Source organism: Chiloscyllium plagiosum, unplaced genomic scaffold, assembly GCF_037043375.1.
Source record: "Chiloscyllium plagiosum isolate Xiang-an unplaced genomic scaffold, Cpla_swu_hap1 HiC_scaffold_28, whole genome shotgun sequence".
Taxonomy (NCBI): Eukaryota; Metazoa; Chordata; class Chondrichthyes; order Orectolobiformes; family Hemiscylliidae; genus Chiloscyllium; species Chiloscyllium plagiosum.
The window spans coordinates 59,365-80,285 of NW_028270166.1; the positions used below are offsets into that span (position 1 = coordinate 59,365).

Sequence of the window (20,921 nt, forward strand, 5' to 3'; positions counted from 1 at the left end):
CATAACAGAAGAGTCAACCACATTGCTATGTAGTGTGGAGACACATGTAAGCTGGACCAAGTAAGGATAGCAGTTTCCTTCCCTAAAGGTCATCAGTAAACTAGCTGGGTTTTTCCAACAATCAATGATCAACAATGGATTCATGATGATTATTAGATTCTTAATTCCAGTTGTTTATTGAATTTGAATTCAAGTTCCACTATCTGCCATGGAAGGATTTGAACCTAGGTCCCCAGAACATTACCTAGGTCTTTGGAGTAACAGTGCAGTGATAACACTGCTAAGCCATCACTTCCCCTCATGTAGGTTCCCACCTTGAAGAAATACCTTAGTGACTCTAGCCCCTTGCTCAAGCTCCGAAACCTGGAGGTCAAGTTTGTGCAGCTGATGTCATTTCCTGCATATGGGCTCACTTAGGTCAAGAAAAGTATCTCCAGCTCCCCATGTGCTGCAAGATGAGAATTCCACTTGACCAACCTATTTTTGTACAATCTTGGAGTCATAGAGGTTTACAGCTTTGGCCCAACTTGTCCATGCCACCCAGTTTTCACAATTAAACTAGTCCCATTTGCCTGCATTTGGTCTCTATCCCTCCATACTTACCCATCCATGTATATATCTAAATATTTCTTACATGAAGAAATTGTACTCGCCTTCACCAATACGTCTGGAAGCCCATTCCAGACACTCACCACCTTCAATGTGAAACATTTGCCCATCTGGTCCCTTTTCTATCTCTTCCCTCTTACCTTAACCCTTATGACCTCTAGCTTTAGAGTCCCCCACCATGGGAAAAGGGCTGATTGGCATTTCCAGAAAAGCAATGAAAGAGTCCACATCTGTAGATATGATACAACACATTGTAAAACTGTTCAAGTAATCCAACCAGTTTTGGTATTTTCTTTTATTTATCATTGAACTGTGCATGTCTGTCTTTTATGTGAACAGGAGCTGAAGACAAATACTTCTAATTTAAAGCATAATCAGTAATAAGAATAATTTGCTGTTTAATTTTTCTCTGCTTTTTGTCTATTTAATAAATTATGATACAAAACTGATATTAGGTTATATTCATTTGCAAAATTTGGGGTGTATGCAAGTAGGAACCATTAAAGTAAATATTAAGGGCCTTTAAAGGGTTTAATTTTACTGTGCTGAAAATGCAGAGGTAGAAAGGTTGATTTCATTCAGCTGTCTGTCTCCATGTCATAACAGTTATATTAACTTACTCTTATAGTATTAATTAAAAACTGGAAAATAATATGCAGCAGAAATTCTTTGCCCTTGTTCACAAATTATCTTCCACAGCAGTGCCAATATATTTGTTCACCCTGTGCTAGTTTTGAAACTTACATTTTGAAAGTCATTGGAGTTGAAACGTAATTCCAAACGGCAGCTGCTCCGTAACGAATCAACTCATGACCTTCTTGTGATGTTATTCAGACAACTTTCATCACTCTTTGTGTTGTTTTATCAAATCTCAACTGCCTCCCCTTCATTTTCCTATGACCTGAATGTGGAGCCATAAAGAAGAGGGAGAGATTGCTGGGAAGAAAGAGACCAGAAGAACCATCAAGGATAGAAAGCTTTCTGTGAAACTGAGGCAAGAGCGAGGCCATGCTCTTCAGGAACTGGGCCGACCAATCCTCGATCCCCTTCACCATCAGGACTGACCACCTGAAGGTGCTGGGTATTTGGTTCGGTGGGGCTGGGGTGTGCGCCAAGTCTTGGGAGGAGTGGATCAGGAAAGTAAGGCAGAAACTAGGCAGATGGGAGCAAAGGTCACTCTCCATCGTGAGAAAAAAACCTGGTCATCAGGTGTGAGGTACTGTCATTGCTGTTATATGTGGCATAGGTCTGGCCTATTCACAGAACCTGCGCCGCCACAGTCACCCGGGCCATCTTCCACTTCATGTGGAGATCAAAGATGGACCGGGTCCGAAGATCTGGGCAACGGAGGGAAAAGCATGCCCAATGCCACCCTCACCCTGATGGCCACCTTTGTGTGTGGCTGCATCAAGCTGTGCGTGGATCCCCGGTACGCAAACACCAAATGTCACCATGTACTGAGGTTCAACCTGTCTCTGGTGTTGCGAAGGATGGGCGCAAGTAGTTGGACCGTTCCGTATCACCTGTCCTTCATGGAGAAATTTATGAAAAAAAAACACCTTTGACCACAAGTCCATCAGGAAGTGGTCAGCACGTAGTATCCTTGAGACCCTTCAGGAAAAGGAGAGGGCGGATCCTATTGAGCCGTTCCCTGAGCAGACTGTCGAAGTTATTTGGCAGAATGCCTCATCGCCAGAACTTTCCAACAAGCACGAAGACATGGTTTGGCTGGTGGTGAGAAGGGTTCTGCCGGCGAGATCCTTTATGCTGCCCGGACTCTCTGCCCCACTGCATGCTGCCCTCGAAGTGGCCGTGGAAGGGATGAGACTGTCACACACCTCCTTCTGGAATGTGCCTATGCAAAGGAAGTCTGGAGAGGAATGCAGTGGTGTTTGTTGAGGTTTGTCCCGAGCAGCGCCGTGACGCGGGACTCCGTGCTCTACGGCCTGTTCCCCGGGACGCACACCGAGGTGAACATCAACTGTGCCTGGAGGATCATCAACTCGGTGAAAGATGCTCTTTGGTCTGCCCAAAACCTGTTGATCTTCCAGCTGAAGGAGTTGACTGAGTGTTGCAGACTGACACATTCCAAGGTCCAGGACTACGTGCTGAGGAACGCACTGAAGCTTGGGGCAGCTGCCGCCAAGGCACGGTGGGAAAAGACCACCATGTAAGGTCTGCCTGCCTAAGAACAGGGGCCCACTCAGTAATTGGGCTCTGCTGACGCCTCAGCGGAATATCTGGATAGTCAATTTACAGATTTGCACATACAAATGATTAAATCCGATCTCTGTATGTAAAGAAATGGAATGTATTTGTATGTATGGCATCACCATTTTTATAGATATCAAAAATAATTTTATGAATAAAGTATATTTTTGAAATTAAAAAAAGAGGAGCATGGCAGTAATTCTTGCACCCAACACCTGAAATTGAAGAACTAATTCAATATGTGTTGCCCTAATGTTTGAACCCATAATGTCAATGCATTAAAAACCAGAAGAACTGCAGATGCTGAAAATCAGAAATAAAACAGAAATTGCCAGAAAATCTTAGTAGATTTGGCAGCATCTGTGGAAAGAAATCAGAGTTAACGTTTCAGGTCCACTCTGAGCTAACGTCACTAAATCTGAAATGTTAACACTGATTTCTCTGCACAGATGATGCCAGACCTACTGAGCTTTTCCAGCAATTTTTGTTTTTGTTGACAATGCATTATTTGCTTCAGCTCACTCCTAAATTATCAGCTCCAATAATAAATGAGTTGCATTCACCTTGAAGGCCACAGAAAACCCCAGCACCTGGATTTCTGTGATGGGTTGCTGCCTAAATACAAACCCAACGGGCTCTTGACTTGAATGGACAAAGAACAATGCAAACATCCAGTGTGATGCCTGTGATGAAAGGTACATTTGCTTCTTGCCCACTGCACTGGGACTTGGTGGACCAGTTAATGCCTGAGAATTGGGGACTGCAGAGTTGTATTTAATAATTGTGATTGAAATGCTTGATAAAATGCAATATCATTTGTACCTGGATGGTGTTCCCTTGGCACTCGCCCTCTCCATGTTGACAGTGGAACTGCCAATTCTGGCCATCTTGAATCTCCTGTGAAAAGAAAGTATTTCTATGTTTTTGAGATATTTCGTAGGAAAGAATAACATCAGCTATCTTGCCTGTTCCCTAAACAGTACATTTTAAAATATATTTTAAAAATAAACTTTGAGAAATTACAATAATGATCAAATGTTCCAATGGAATTGTTTGTGTGTTGCTTATGTTAAGGATTTCATTGAGGTTTTATTTTCCCAAAGGCCTCATCATTTTCCAAAGGTCTGAGTTTGAATATGAAAATTTTGAAGAGTGGAGGCCAAATCTTACATCTTTTGGTCAAAGCTGAGTTATGTTGAGTTTTGCTCCATGAGGCCAACCAAGATTTCTCACCACATCTTACCAAATTCACATCATTAACTATCTACCTTGCCCCTATGGCATCTCTCGCCAATGAATTCTACATCACCTTACCACATACAATTCTGGAACAACTAGCCATTCACTGGATGTTTTTTGTTGTTATGTCTCAATAGTCTTACCAAAGCATAGGGGCTGCTCTCTCATTAGAGGGAGAAGTGACTGGTGGTGATTTAACCTGAGGGCCACCAGACCTCAGGTGGGGGAAGAGGTTGAGAAGGAGGGTCTTTCATGGTAACCTCAAACCGGTGATGGGAATTGAACCCACGCTGTTGGCATCACATTACTCTATCAACCAACAATTCAGCCAACTGAGCTAAATCAATTTCCATTCACTGGATATCCACCCACAAAATGGTGCCAGACACCATTAGCACCATCTCTAAAAGGCTGCTGTGCTCCCAGACAAGTACTGACTTTTCGAAGGGGAAGATGGTGCCACAATTTCTCAACAGACACCTGGAGCTTCTGGTGGTTGGGTGGTCCAGAGGAGAACATCCTCTCCCTGGAGGAGTGGTAGAGGAGGCCAGACCACCAGATTCTGCCAGCTTTGTCCAAGTTCACTGTCTATGCCAATACAGTCTCTTCCATCTGGAGGAATGCCTATCAATGCCTCAGTAAGATCAATCACTTTCTTTGTTCCAGCAAGGGAACTGTTGCCTTTTACATTATACTAATGTCATTTGCACTTGGCAGCTGTGTTTGCCGCCCCTCCCATCTGCCACCTCACGTTCATTCCTGCACCTACCTCCCCCCCAAGACTAATGTTCTGCCATCCTCACTTTTGCTTGCAACATCATGCCTCAACCACTCTCATTGCATCCCAACTGCCCTCATAACTACCATGAATAGCCTCTGCGCTGCTTACTCACTTCCTCAGGACATCACACATCCTTTACAGTAGAGAGGTTAGAGAGGGTGCAGGCCTGTGACCTGTACAGTGTCTGCCTTTAGGCATCCCCTTTAAAAGGCCTCACATGGATGTATTCTGCAGTCCCCTCCCTCACAAGTTGAGATGCTAATCCCACTCACTGCACGAAATCAGTCCTAACTTCTCAATCTATCCTCATAACTGAGCTTCTTATTCCTGGAACCATTCTTGTAAATTGCTTCTGCACTCTCTCCAATGCATTCACATCTTTCCTATAATGTGTGGTGCCCACAATTCTACACAATACGGCAGCTGAAGTCAAGCAAGTGTTGTCCATTGCCTCCTTAAAACAACTTAGACAACTCCAACTAGGATGCTTTGAATGAATTTGTCCAGATGTCCGACAATACTGAACTGTCAAATCAGTACGAACACAAGCCGGTTTCAATATAAACAGTCTTAACTTTATTAAGAAACAAGTTGTAATAATCACTAATAAAAACAAAACTAGCTGTAATCCTATTTGGCTCCTTAAGCTTATAATAATTCCTGAGTCTCTTTTAGATTTATGGAATCCATCTCTCTCTCTGTGTCTTTCATTCTTTCTCTCTCTCTCTCTCTTTCTCACTCTCTCTCCCCCTCTCCCTCTCCCTCTCCCTCTCTAGGTGGTCAGCCTCTTGTCATGCTGATTGCCTTTGAAGGCTTCTAGAAGATCCAAGAGATCGGTCTGCAGGTGAACCCTTTTTGGTTGGTTTTCTGGAACCTTCTCAAGTTCTAACCAATCAGAGAGACACATTTAATAGTTTGAAACATTGTCAGTCATTTGGATAGCTTACTACTGTTTGTTTCTTTATGTAGCAGGGCCCAGTACCTTGCTTTCTGGGCCCTTCTTTGTTCAGTGGATATGCCTTCCCAGGATAACTGTTGCCTTTTACATTATGCTAATGTCATTAGCACCTAGCTGCTGTGTTTGCACTGTGTTTAGTGTGTGTGATTTTTTTGTGATTTCAGGGCTTTATTTGGCCAATGTACCCAGCATCTCTTGCAGTTTGATCAAGTTAGCAATCTATCTATGTTTTGCAGCCAGCAGACAGTGCCTTGTACAAGCTTAGCATTACCTTCCTGCTCTTATACTCTGTGTCCCTATTCCAAACATGTGCAGGTTAGATGAATTGGCAACGCTAAATTGCCTAAAGCTTCCTGAGATGTGCAGGGTAGGTAGATTAGTCATGGGAAATGCAGGGTTAGGGGATAGGGTAGGGGGGGGCATCTGGATGGGATGGTCTTTGGAGGATCGGTATGGACTTATACAGTCATAGAGCCATAGAGTCCCACAGCACAGAGACAGGACCTTTAGCCCAAGATGTCCATCTATGCTAACCCCATTTCCTTGTACTTGTCCAATATCCTTTGAAACCTTTCCTATCCATGTATTTGTCCAAATGTCTTTTACATGTTATTAATGTACCACCTCAAACACTTCCACTCACAGCTCATTCCGTATGCGTACCACCCTCTGTGCAAAAAGGTTGCCCCTCAGGTTCCCTTTTATTATTTTCCCTCTAACTTTAAACTGATGGCCTCTAGTCCTCGATTCCACAACCCTGGGAAAAAGACAGAATGCATTCATCCTATCCATGCCTCTCATGATTTTATACACTTCTGTTAGATTCCCCCCTCAGCCTCCAACGCTCTATAAAGAAAAATGTCCTAGCTAGTCCAACCTCTCCCTATAACTCAGGCCCTTGAGTCCTGGCAACATTCTTGTAAATTTCTTCTGCACGCTTTCCAGTTTAATAACATCCTTTCTGTAGCAAGGTGACCTCGCCTCCAACACACCCCATCCACCTGGACACCCCGTGCTGGCCTCTTACCTGCCCTCGATCTCTTCATAGCAAACTGCCGCCGCAACATTAACCGCCTCAACCTCTCCACCCCTCTCATCCACTCCAACCTCTCACCCTTGGAACGTGCAGCCCTCCACTCCCTCCGTTCCAACCCCAACCTCACTATCAAACCAGCAGACAAGGGAGGCACGGTAGCAGTTTGGCGCAGCGACCTTTACACCGCTGAGGCTAAACGCCAGCTCGTGGACACCTCCTCCTACTGCCCCCTTGACCATGACCCCACCTCCCACCACCAAACCATCATCTCCCAGACCATCCATAGCCTCATCACCTCAGGGGATCTCCCATCCACTGCCTCCAACCTCATAGTCCCACAATCCCGCACCGCCCGTTTCTACCTCTTGCCCAAAATCCACAAACCTGACGGCCCCGGCCGACCCATTGTCTCAGCCTGCTCCTGCCCCACTGAACTCATCTCTGTATACCTCGACACGGTCCTGTCCCTCTTAGTCCAAGAACTCCCCACCTACATTCGGGACACCACCCACGCCCTCCACCTCCTCCATGATTTTCGCTTCCCCGGTCCCCAACGCCTTATCTTCACCATGGACATCCAGTCCCTGTACACCTCCATCCCCCATCATGAAGGATTCAAAGCCCTCCGCTTCTTCCTTTCCCACCGTACCAACCAGTACCCTTCCACTGACACCCTCCTTCGACTGACTGAACTGGTCCTCACTCTGAACAACTTCTCTTTCCAATCCTCCCATTTCCTCCAAACCAAAGGAGTAGCCATGCGCACCCGCATGGACCCCAGCTATGCCTGCCTCTTCGTCGGATATGTGGAACAGTCCATCTTCCGCAGCTACACTGGCACCACCCCCCACCTTTTCCTCCGCTACATCGATGACTGTATCGGCGCTGCCTCGTGCTCCCACGAGGAGGTTGAACAGTTCATCCACTTTACCAACACCTTCCACCCCGACCTCAAGTTCACCTGGACCATCTCAGACTCCTCCCTCCCCTTCCTAGACCTTTCCATTTCTATCTTGGGCGACCGAATCAACACGGACATTTACTATAAACCGACCGACTCCCACAGCTACCTAGACGACACCTCCTCCCACCCTGCCCCCTGTAAAAACGCCATCACATATTCCCAATTCCTTCGTCTCCGCCACATCTGCTCCCAGGAGGACCAGTTCCAATACTATACAACGCAGATGGCCTCGTTCTTCAAAGACCGCAATTTCCCCCCAGATGTGATCGACGATGCCCTCCACTGCATCTCCTCCACTTCCTGCTCCTCCGCCCTTGAGCCCCGCCGTTCCAATCGCCACCAGGACAGAACCCCACTGGTCCTCATCTACCACCCCACCAACCTCCATATACATCGTATCATCCGTCGTCATTTCTGCCACCTCCAAACGGACCCCACCACCAGGGATATATTTTCCTCCCCTATCAGCGTTCCGAAAAGACCACTCCCTCTGTGACGCCCTCGTCAGGTCCACACCCCCCACCAATCCAACCTCCACTCCCGGAACCTTCCCCTGCAACCGCAAGAAATGCAAAACTTGCGCCCACACCTCCCCACTTACTTCCCTCTAAGGCCCCAAGGGATCCTTCCATATCCGCCACAAATTCACCTGCACCTCCACACACATCATTTATTGCATTTGCTGCACCCGATGTGGCCTCCTCTATATTGGGGAGACAGGCCGCCTACTTGCGGAATGTTTCAGAGAACACCTCTGGGACACCCGGACCAACCAACCCAACCACCCCGTGGCTCAACACTTCAACTCCCCCTCCCACTCCACCAAGGACATGCAGGTCCTTGGACTCCTCCATCGCCAGACCATAGCAACACGACGATTGGAGGAAGAGCGCCTCATCTTCCGCCTAGGAACCCCCCAACCACAAGGGATGAACTCAGATTTCTCCAGTTTCCTCATTTCCCCTCCCCCCATCTTGTCTCAGTCAAATCCCTCGAACTCAGCACCACCTTCCTAACCTGCAATCTTCTTCCTGACCTCTCCACCCTCACCCCCACTCCGGCCTATCACCCTCACCTTGACCTCCTTCCACCTATCACATTTCCAACGCCCCTCCCCCAAGTCCCTCCTCCCTACCTTTTATCTTAGCCTGCTGGACACACTTTCCTCATTCCTGAAGAAGGGCTCATGCCCGAAACATTGATTCTCCTGCTCCTTGGATGCTGCCTGACCTGCTGCGCTTTTCCAGCAACACATTTTCAGACCAAATCTGAACACACTTCTCCATCTGTGGCCTCAACAAAGTCCTGTACTACTGCAACATAACTTCCCAATTCTATACTCAATGCCCTGATTGATGAAGGTCAGTGTGCCAAAGGCCTTCTCCACTGCCCTGTCTACCTGGGACTCCACTTTCAGAGAAATGTGCACCTGAACTCCAAGGTCTCTCTACTCCACTACACTCATTATGGCCCTACCATTCACCATGAAACTCCTACCTTGATTTGACATTCCAAAATGCAACACCCCATATTTACCTATATTAAACTCCATTTCTCACTTCCTCAGCTGATCAAGATCGTGCTATAATTTCTGATAACCTTCCTCACTGTCCATGCTTATTTCAGTGTCATCTACAGACTTACTAATCATACCTTGTACATTCTCATCCAAATCATTGATGTAGATAACAAACAGTAATGGGTCCAGCACTGACCTCTGAGGCACTCCACTAGGCACAGGCCTCCAGTCCAACAAGCATCCTTCCTCTATTACCCTCTGCTTCCTACTATCAAGCCAGTTATGTATCCAAATTGCCAGTTCTCCCTGGATTCCATGTGATCTAACCTTCCAGAGCAGCCTACTATGTGGAGCTTAATCAAAGGCCTTACTGAGATCCATATAGACTATATCTATTACTCTGCCTTCAACAACCTTCCTGGTCACTTCATCAAAGAACTCCAACAAATTTGTGAGGCATGATCTCCCAATCACAAAGCCATATTGACTACTCCTAATCAAACCCTATTGTTCCAAATGCATGCATATCCTATCCTTCAGATTCTTGTCAAGTAACTTACCTACCACAGATATTAGGGTTACTGGTCTATAGTTCCCAGGTTTGTTTTTGCAGCCCTTATTGAATAAGGGCACAACATTCACTAGCCTCTGGGACCTTGCCTGTGGCTAATGATAATGCAAATATATCAGCGAGGGCCCCTGCAATTCCTTCTCTAGTCTCTTGCAGGGTGCTTGGATATATCTGGCTTGCTTCCACATTGTAGAGATTCTGAGATTAATGAAGCTGAGAACACTATGTTTTATTAACTCTCTACCTTCAATTCTCTGTACACCTTTACACACAGAACCCTCTACTCCTGCACCCCTTTTAGAGCTGTACCCCACATTTTATATTGTGTTCTTTCAGTGTTCTTCTCAGCATTGAAACTCATCTGACACCTACAATTGTCAATGTCCTTATGGAGCTCCATGTTTTCCTCCTCACAGTTTATAATTAGTCATAGAGTCATAGAGATGTACAGCATGGAAACAGACCCTTCGGTCCAACCTATCCATGCCGACCAGATATCCCAACCCAATCTAGTCCCACCTGCCAGCACCCGGCCCATATCCCTCCAAACCTTCCCTATCCATATACCCATTCAAATGCCTCTTAAATGTTGTAATTGTACCAGCCTCCACCACTTCCTCTGGCAGCTCATTCCATACACGTACCACCCTCTGTGTGAAAAAGTTGCTCCTTAGGTCTCTTTTATATCTTTACCCTCTCACCCTAAACCTATCCACTCTAGTTCTGGACTCCCTGACACCAGGGGAAAGACTGTCTATTTATCCTATCCATGCCGCTCATAATCTTGTAAACCTCTATAAGGTTCTTATAGAGGAAGAACACTCAGCCTCCGACACTCCAGGGAAAACAGCCTCAGCCTGTTCAGCCTCTCCCTGTAGCTCAAATCGTCCAACCCTGGCAACATCTTTGTAACTCTTTTCTGAACCCTTTCAAGTTTCACAACATTTTTCCATTGGAAGGAGACCAAAATTGCACGCAATATTCCAACAGTGGCCTAACCAATGTCCTGTACAGCTGCAACATGACCTCCTGACTCCTGTACTCAATACTCTGACCAATAAAGAAAAGCATACCAAACACCTTCTTCACTATCCTATCTATCTGTGACTCCACTTTCAAGGAGCTATGAACCTGCACTCCAAGGTCTCTTTATTCAGCAACACTCCCTAGGACCTTACCATTAAGTGTATAAGTCTTGCTAAGATTTGCTTTCCCAAAATGCAGCACCTGAATTAAACTCCATCTGCCACTTCTCAGCCCATTGGCCCATCTGGTCCAGATCCTGTTGTAATCGGAGGTAACCCTCTTCGTTGTCCATGACACCTCCAAGTTTGGTGTCATCTGCAAACTTACTAACTGTACCTCTTATGCTCGCATCCAAATCATTAATGTAAATGACAAAAAGTAGGGGACTCAGCACCAATCCTTGTGGCACTCCACTGGTCACAGGCCTCCAGTCTGAAAAACAACCCTCCACCACCATCCTCTGTCTTCTACCTTTGAGCCAGTTCTATATCTAAATGGCTAGTTCTCCCTATATTCCATGAGATCTAATCTTGCTAATCAGTCTCCCATGGGGAATCTTGTCAAACGCCTTACTGAAGTCCATATAGATCACATCTACTGCTCTGCCCTCATCAATCTTCTTTGTTACTTCTTCAAAAACTCAATCAAGTTTGTGAGACATGATTTCCCACGCACAAAGTCATGTTGACTATCCCTAAATCAGTCCTCGCCTTTCCAAATACATGTACATCCTGTCCCTCAGGATTCCCTCCAACAACTTGCCCACCACCGAGGTCAGGCTCACTGGTCTATAGTTCCCTGGCTTGTCTTTACCGCCCTTCTTAAACAGTGGCACCATGTTTGCCAACCTCCAGTCTTCTGGCACCTCACCTCAGTTAGTGACTATTGATGATACAAATATCTCAGCAAGAGGCCCAGCAATCACTTCTCTAGCTTCCCACAGAGTTCTCGGGTATACCTGATCAGGTCTTGGGGATTTATCCACCTTTAACCGTTTCAAGACATCCAGCACTTCCTCCTCTGTAATCTGGACATTTTGCAAGATGTCACCATCTATTTCCCGATAGTCTATGTCTTCCATATCCTTTTCCACAGTAAATACTGATGCAAAATACTCATTTAGTATCTCCCCCATTTTCTGCAGCTCCACACAAAGGCCGTCTTGCTGATCTTAGAGGGCCCCTATTCTCTCCCGAGTTACCCTTTTGTCCTTAATATATTTGTAAAAACCCTTTGGATTCTCCTTAATTCTATTTGCCAAAGCTATCTCATGTCCCCTTTTTGCCCTCCTGATTTCCCTTTTAAGTATACTCTTACTTCCTTTATGCTCTTCTAAGGATTCACTCGATCTATCCTGTCTATACCTGACGTATGCTTCCTTCTTTTTCTTAACCAAACCCTCAATTTCTTTAGTCATCCAGCATTCCCTATATCTACCAGCCTTTCCTTTCACCCTAACAGGAATATACTTTCTCTGGATTCTCGTTATCTCATTTCTGAAGGCTTCCCATTTTCGAGCCGTCCCTTTACCTGCGAACATCTGCCCCCAATCAGCTTTCGAATGTTCTTGCCTAATACCGTCAAAATTGGCTTTTCTCCAATTTAGAACTTTAACTTTTGGATCTGGTCTATCCTTTTCCATCACTATTTTAAATCTAATAGAATTATGATTGCTGGCCCCAAAGTGCTCCCCCACCGACACCTCAGTCACCTGCTCAGCCTAATTTCCCAAGAGTAGGTCAAGTTTTGCACCTTCTCTAGTAGGTACATCCACATACTGAATCAGAAAATTGCCTTGTACGCACTTAAGAAATTCCTCTCCATCTAAACCTTTAACACTATGGCAGTCCCAGTCGATGTTTGGAAAGTTAAAATCCCCTACCATAACTGCCCTATTATTCTTACAGATAACTGAGATCTACTTATAAGTTTGTTTCTCCATTTACCTCTGACTATTAGGGGGTCTATAATACAATCCCAATAAGATGATCATCCCTTTCTTATTTCTCAGTTCCACCCAAACAACTTCCCTGGATGTATTTCCGGGAATATCCTCCCTCAGCACAGCTGTAATGCTATCCCTTATCAAAAATGCCACTCCCTTCCTCTCTTGCCTCCCTTTCTGTCCTTCCTATAGCATTTGTATCCTGGAACACTAAGCTGCCAGTCCTGCCCATCCCTGAGCCATGTTTCTGTAATGGCTATGATATCCCAGTCCCATGTTCCTAACCATGCCCTCAGTTCACCTGCCTTCTCTGTTAGGCCCCTTGCATTAAAATAAATGCAGTTTAATTTATTAGTCCTACCTTGTCCCTGCCTGCCCTGATTTTTTGACTCGCTTCTGTTCTCAGTTGTACCAGTCTCAGGTTGATCTCTTTCCTCACTATCTCCCTGGGTCCCACCCTCCCACCTTACTAGTTTAAATCCTCCCGAGCAGCTCCAGCAAATTTCCCTGCCAGTATGTTAGTCCCCTTCCAATTTAGGTGCAATCCATCCTTCTTGTACAAGTCACTTCTATCCCAAAAGAGATTCCAATGATCCAAAAATGTGAGTCCTTCTCCCATACACTAGTTCCTCAGTCATGCTCTATCCTCCTATTCCTGCCCTCACTCGCTCGTAACACCGGGAGTAATCCAAATATTACTACTCTTGAGGACCTTCTTTTTAAATTTCTGCCTAACTCTCTGTAATCTCCCTTCAGAATCTCCACCTTTTCCCTTCCAATGTCGTTGGTTCCAAGGTGGACACTGACCTCTTGCTAGCCCCTCTCCCACGTGAGAACATTCTACACCCTCTCTGAGACATCCTTGATCCAGGCAACACACCTTTCTGCTTTTTCACTGCTGGCCACAGAAACATCTGTCTGTACCTCTGACTACAGAATCCCCTAACACAATTGATCTCTTGGAAGCCGATGTACCCCTCGTTGCATTAGAGCCAGTCTCAATACCAGAAACTTGGTTGTTCGTGCTATGTTCCCCTGAGAATCCATCACCCCTGGGAATCCATCACATTTTCCAAAACAGTATACCTGTTTGAAATGGTTATTTCCACAAAAGACTCCTGCACTAGCTGCCTACCTCTCTTACCTTTCCTGGAGTTAACCCATCTATGTGACTGTATCTGAGACTTTCCCCCCTTCCTATAACTGCCATCATTCACATACTCTTGCTGTTGCAAATTCCTCATCGCTTCTAACTGTCTCTCCAACCGATCCATTCGATCTGATAAGAGTTGCAGCCAACATCATTTATGGCAGATATAATCCGCAGTAACCCTTAAACTCTATTTAAACTCCCATATCTGACAAGAAGTGCATATCAATGTACTAAAGACCATTTTTGCTCCTTCACAATCTACAGACCCAGAAAATAACACCTTCTTAATCCTCTACATAAACACTGCCCCAGGTTACATTAATAGCTAAAGCTTATATTTTAAGTTTAATCAAGAGACATCTCTCCAAAAACATATAATCAAGAAAGAACCCACTCTACCCACTACTGCAGCCTTTCTGTTGGACACACTTAAAACAACGATTAACTTATCTGATTCTGTGTTGTGAACTTCAAGGTTCCTCCAAGATTAGTTGTGAATTTCACTGTTTGTTCATTTTCCCAGATGCACTCCAATGTCCAGCGATACATGAATTCAAAAACAGCAAAGGCAGTAACTGTGCAGGTTCTCTCTCTCTCTCTCTCTCTTTCTCTCCCTCCTGCACTGACCTCACCATGTGCTTCCTTTGTCTGTTCTTCTCCCTTTTAAAACTGCTGTTGTTTTGATTTTTTTTTCCATGGTTCCAAAACAATGCAACAACATATGAAACAGTAATTGCTGCTCCTGGAATTCAAGGAAATCACCTCCAGCACCTAAAATACCTCAAAAAAGGAGCAGCTGTTACAGCCAGAAATTTTTCCCATCCTCCATCTTGGATTACCCAGAATCCTCAACCTATGAAAGAAATTGAATAAATTGTTGAAAATTGATTTTCCTTTGACAAAACCATGCTGACTCTTCCTTATCACCTTGAGGTATATGTGTGTGAGAGAGACAGTGAGTGAGCGAGGGGGAGAGAGTGTGTATGTGTGAGGGAGAGGGGGAGTGTTTTAGAGAGACATATTTGTGCTTGAGAGACCGTGTACGCGAGTGTGAGGGAGTCTACGCACCTGAGACAGTGTGTGTGTGTGAGAGATACATGTGTGTTTGAGAGAGCATGTGCGCGAGTGTGAGGGAGTATGTGCATCTGAAAGGGTGTGCACGTGAGTGTGTGTATGAGAGAGAGTGTGAGTATGAGAGAGGGTCTGTGTGTGTGTGTGTTTAGTGTTTTGTGTAGTGGGGCCACCTGTAGTGCAACATAAACCCAAGATCCCAGTTGAGATCTCAGTTGCTATTTCTTCAGAGACGAGAAAATGCATATATCAAGTTAGGACAACATAATTCCCAGACCCAGCTCTCCCAGTTACTCATCTCCCCTACCTTCCCTGATATCTGCAAATGCAAAGATAAAAATAGTTGTATTTAGTTTGTAACATGTGTCCTTTGGAATGTGCTATCACTCACCACTGGAAATTAAACCTTGTAGCTTCAACATTCTGCAGTATTTGTTTGTCTAAAATCAATAATCATTGAGCACAGTGTTAGCTTGCCCTGTGTCCAGAACATACTGTTTCTATAGTTATTTGTTTAAATTCTAAATAAATGTTCACATAAAAACCAGAAGAGATGTCAAACAGGTTCATAACCATTAATTGTTAATCAAAGTGGAGCATGTGGTCATGTCTGGAACATGACAATCTGCTAAAAGAGTAGCTGGAAGAGGAATCAAACCAAACAAACAATATCATATGGGATACGGAATAGACGCCTGTTCTACTCATTGATTTGTCATAATCATTTGCTGAACAATCAAACAGTGAGAGGATGAGATTATGAAATCATAACTGAGCACATGGTTCTCGCTGCATTGTGCCAGCTCACAGCTGTACAGGAGGCTGCTCATAGTGAAGCAGCAAGGAGTCTGCTACTTCCTGGTCTAGGAGAATGTGACACAGTAACCAATGCAAGCACATGGCAGATTCTGCTTGCTGTTTGGTTCATGTTGGAATCAGGAAACCAAAATCTCAGGGCATGCTCCATGGGCAATGCAACATAGACCCCACATCTATGAACATTGGCATCTGATATATGCCAATCTTTAAGAAAACTCATGGCACATTTCCGATCCACTTACAGGATGTTTCTGCCCTTCAATGCTGCAGGTCGAGCTGCCCCAGTAACTCTCATTGCAACATTGCAGTAAGGACACTGTATATTCGAGGACAACCCCCAGCTCAGATCTGTTAGAGCGCTCACTCACCCCGAACCTACCCAGATACTCACAGCATCCCTGCCTTATACTGCCTTGTCTTTTTGAGCTTTGCCTTTCAACCCAGAGATACCAGGTTGAGGTCAAAGTTAAATTGGGGTCTGTTCAGTTATCAAACCCTTCCGGTACCTCAATACATGTGAATATAGGCTTGTACAAGCAAGAAATGCCTTTGGTTTGTTTGTTGGATACAGCCAAACTCCAAAGTTTGTTTCTTCATACACGATTGTACAGAACTAAACTGCTTTAGGAATAGTGGGTGTGTATAAAGATCTTTTATGAATAAGCATATTTTAAAATATACTCACAGCTATCTTGCCTTTCTTTTTGGTGCATCCACAAAGCCAGGAAGATTGTCATGCTTATCGAGATCTTCAGGCAAGGAAAAGGGGATAGCTTTGCTCAGGGTGTCCTGGGACAGAAGTCAGAGTAGCCTCTGATACCAGTCCAGAGGCTTGGATATGGTCAGTCAGTCAGGGTGGACAGAGTTAAGATGGTGTGAGGATCCAATTGTCACACAGCCCACTACCCAGCTTGAATCTTTCTACCCTATTGTGAGCTGCTTTCTTCCTAGAATGAGAGGGAGAGCCAGGTATTAAGGGAGATGGAAATAGGTGGCACAGCTATTGCTTTTGGTGCAGGTTTGAGGTATCTCAGGTAAGTGAGTGGGTAGCACAGAGAGTAAGGGGGGTGTCAGTGGTGTGGGGGATAGTGTAGGTGAGAGGAGATAGAAGACATTTCAGAAGACAGTGAGAGTGGCAGAGCACCTGCCTTGGTGGGACATGGCTGCAGTAGCTGACATATAGTTAGTATAGCTTAACTTAGAGAAGATGGTGGTAGTTACGCTGGTGGAGTGGAGAAGTTCATTGACCTTTTTCCTACCATGCTGGGCATTCCTTTAGATAGCTAAGAATATGCTAATCCAGGTGTTGCTGTTGTAGCCTCCACTGCTGGCCCCTGATGAAGAGGAAGCCTCATCTCTGCACCACCCAATCCAGCAGGACCTCCAGGTTTCTGCTTGCAAAGATGGGCACCAATCTCACCCTGTCTGCCACATCCAGGCAAATGTCAGGAACAGTGCAGGACAGATCCACACTGACAATGCTTGTCTGGGTGCACAACAGGCTTTTAAAGATGGCATGGGTGCAAGTGCTGATGGTGCATTCCGGGACTTCAGCTGAGTAGCAAGTTGTTTGGGAATTGCCCACAGTAAGATGGAGCTAGAATCAGACATGAGGGAGTCTACAGGAGTGGGTAGGCAGTTAATGCACCAGGTGTGATAAGATATACTGACAGAACTCGCTAGGCCTCATGGTAAAGATCCCTCTGAAAAACCTGGCGCAACTGACTCTTAGCCAAATATAGTGGTAGGAATGAGGTCAACCAGGTGGATCACATTGATATGGATTCCCTTATTGGGGCTGGTAACCTCGCCCAATCAACGATCCCTGGCTGACAGATATAAACAGGAGTGCCAATGGCTCTCTTCACCAGCTCTGAGCTTGCTGGGTCAGTGTCATGCACTGTGCATGCGTAAATAATGAATGACTTGGTGGCAGGATACCCGCTGAGATATGTTGTCAAGTTATTTCAGTGGTGACAAGAGAAAAAACAAGCCCTTGAAAAGATTCACTTGCAATGGTTGCCTTTGAGTTGGGGTAGGCATTTCTGGCATCTTTCCACAATTTGGGAAGCTTGACTCATTCAATCCTGTCGTCGAAGACTGGTCCCAATATGTGGAAAGAATGCCTTATTATTTTTTCCCACGGAGAAATGACTTTGGGACAGATGAGAAGCAATGAATAATTCTTCTGACAGCTGGTGGATTTCAAGCCTTTTAGGTAAATAGGAGCCTAACTCTCCTTGAGGCACCAGATGCTAAAACTTTTCAAGAGTTGGTGAATTAAGTTAAGGAATATTACGACCCTGAGCCTCCTCTAATTCTGAGAGGTGATCAGTTTTATTGACAGTTCGAGAACCAAGGGAATCCTTTTCAGGATTTTTGATGAGGTTAAAACGACTAGCAGAAGCACATGATTTTGATTTAACCCTAAGTGAAATACTGTTTTGGAAAAGCACTTACGAGCTGAAGCCCAGCTCAATTTCAAACTGGCATTGTAACTGACTTTAGCATTAGAAAATGCAGCAATGAGCATATTACTGAATCCCTAGATGATTACAAAAGTGTAGCAGGGCATTTAAGAGAGAAATCAGAAGAGCAAAAAGAGGTTATGAAATGGCTCTGGCAGATAAGGTTAAAGATAATTCCAAGAGGTTCTATGTCTATATTAAGAATAAAGGGTGGTAAGGGAGAGAATAGGCCCCTTAAAAAACACCATGGCTGTCTATGTGCAGAGCCACAGGAAATGGGGGAAATCTTTAATGAATATTTCTCCTCAGTGTTTGCAGCCATAAAGTTCATTCAGGTGGATAAATTCCTGTGCCTGATCAAGTTCGGACATTGCAGGAAGCTAGGGAAGAAATTGCAGGAGCGCTTGTAGAGATTTCTACTTCATCTTTAGCCAGTGGTGAAGTTTCAGAAGCGTGGAGGATGGCTAATGTTATTCCATTGTTTAAGAAAGTAACAAAGACAAACCAGAGAACTACAGGCCAGTAAGCCTGACATCAGTGATAGGCAAGTTACTAGAGAAGATACAGAGGGACAGGATCAACCAACACTTGGATAATCTAGGTCTGATTTGGGATAGTCAGCAGGGTTTTGTGAGCAAGAAATCATGTCTGACAAATCTTTTAGAGTTTTTCAAAGAGGTAAGAAAGGCCTTTGACAAGGTCGCACATGGTAGCCTAGTCATGAAGGTTAGGGAACATGGGATCCAGCGAGAACTAGTTAATTGGATTCAAAATTGGCTCAATGGTAAGAAGCAGAGGGTGATGGTTGAAGGCTCTTTCTCGGACTGGAGGCCTGTAACTAGTGGTGTGCCACAGGGATCAATGTTGGGACTTTTGTTATTTGTTATTTACATAATTGATCTGGATGTGAATGTACAAGGCATGGTTAGTAAGCTTGTGGATAATACAAGATTAAGAGGTATCATTGATAGCAAGGAAGGTTATCAAACATTATAGAGGGATTTTGATCAGATGGGGAAGTGAGCTGAAGACTAGTGTATGCAATTCGATACAGATAAGTGTGCAGTGTTGCACTTTGGAAAGTCAAACCAAGGTCGGGCTTATACAATAATTGGTAAGGTTCTGAAGAGTGTTGTGGAATAGAGGGACATAGTCCGTTGAATGTGGTGTCACAGGTAGACAGGGTGGTGAAGAAGGCATTTAGCGTGCCGGCCTTCATCAGTCAAGGCATTGAGTAAAGGAGTTGGGACGTTATGCTACAGTTGTATAAGTTGTTGGTGAGGCCACACTTGGAGTATTGTATAACAGTTTTGGTCACCCTGTTATAGGAAAGAAATAGTTAAATTAGAAAGAGTGCAAATACAGTTTACAAGAAAGTTACCAGAATTAGTAGGCTTGAGTTATAGGGAGAGGTCGGCCAGGATAGAACTTTATTCCTTCGAATGTAAGAGAATGAGTATGGTTGAAACTTTATTGCTGGAACAGCACAGCAGGTCAGGCAGCATCCAGGGAACAGGAGATTCGACGTTTCGGGCACAGGCCCTTCTTCAGGAATGAGCAGAGAGTGTTCAGCAGGAGAAGATAAAAGGTAGGGAGGAGGGACTTGGAGGAGGGGCGTTGGAAATGTGATAGGTGGAAAGAGGTCAAGGTGAGGGTGATAGGTCGGAGTAGGATGGAGGCGGAGAGGTCAAGAAGAAGACTGCAGGTCAGGAAGGCGGTGCCGGGCTGGAGGGATCCGGCTGAGACAAGGTGGGGGGAGGGGGGATGAAGAAACTGGTGAAGTCCAAGTTCATCCCCTGTGGTTGGAGAGTTCCCAGTCGGAAGATAAGACGCTCCTCCTCCGACCGTCGCGTTGTTGTGGTTTGGCGGTGGATGAGTCCAATGACCTGCATATCCTCGGTGGAGTGGGAGGGGGAGTTGAAATGCTGTGCTACAGGGTGGTTGGGTTGGTTCGTCCGGGTGGCCCAGAGGTGCTCTCTGAATCGCTCCGCAAGTAGGCGGCCTGTCTCCCCAATATAGAGGAGGCCACACCGGCTGCAGCGGATGCAGTAGATGATGTGGGTGGAGGTGCAGGTGAATCTGTGGCGGATATGGAAGTTTCCTTTGGGGCCTTGGAGGGAGGTGAGGGGGGAGGTGTGGGCGCAAGTGTTGCACCTCCTGCGGTTGCAAGGGAAGGTGCCGGGAGTGGAGGTTGGGTTGGTGGGGGGTATGGATCTGACAAGGGAGTCGCGGAGGGAGTGGTCTCTACGGAAAGCTGATAGAGGAGGGGAGGGAAATATATCCCTGGTGGTGGGGTCTGTTTGGAGGTAGCGGAAATGACGGCGGATGATGCGCTGTACATGGAGATTGGTGGGGTGGTAGGTGAGGACCAGTGGGGTTCTGTCCTGGTGGTGGTTGGAGGGGCGGGGCTCAAGGGCGGAGGAGCGGGAAGTGGAGGAGAAGCGGTGGAGGGCACCGTCGACCACGTCGGGGGGGAAATTGCGGTCCTTGAAGAAGGAGGCCATCTTTGTTGTACGTATTTTGAACTGGTCCTCCTGGGAGCAGATGCGGC

At 45.5% G+C, this 20,921-nt stretch overlaps 1 protein-coding gene across 2 annotated transcripts in view; it reads right to left on the reverse strand.

Moving 5' to 3' along the window:
- The window catches only part of LOC122565070 (gamma-interferon-inducible lysosomal thiol reductase-like), a 67,629-nt gene that overhangs the window by 35,811 nt on the left and 10,897 nt on the right, over positions 1 to 20,921 (reverse strand). For both annotated transcript variants that reach the window (XM_087975848.1, XM_087975847.1), the window contains exon 3: positions 3,643 to 3,717. In XM_087975848.1, the coding sequence (XP_087831974.1) occupies positions 3,643 to 3,717 (75 nt within the window). The remainder of the gene's footprint in view (positions 1 to 3,642; positions 3,718 to 20,921) is intronic.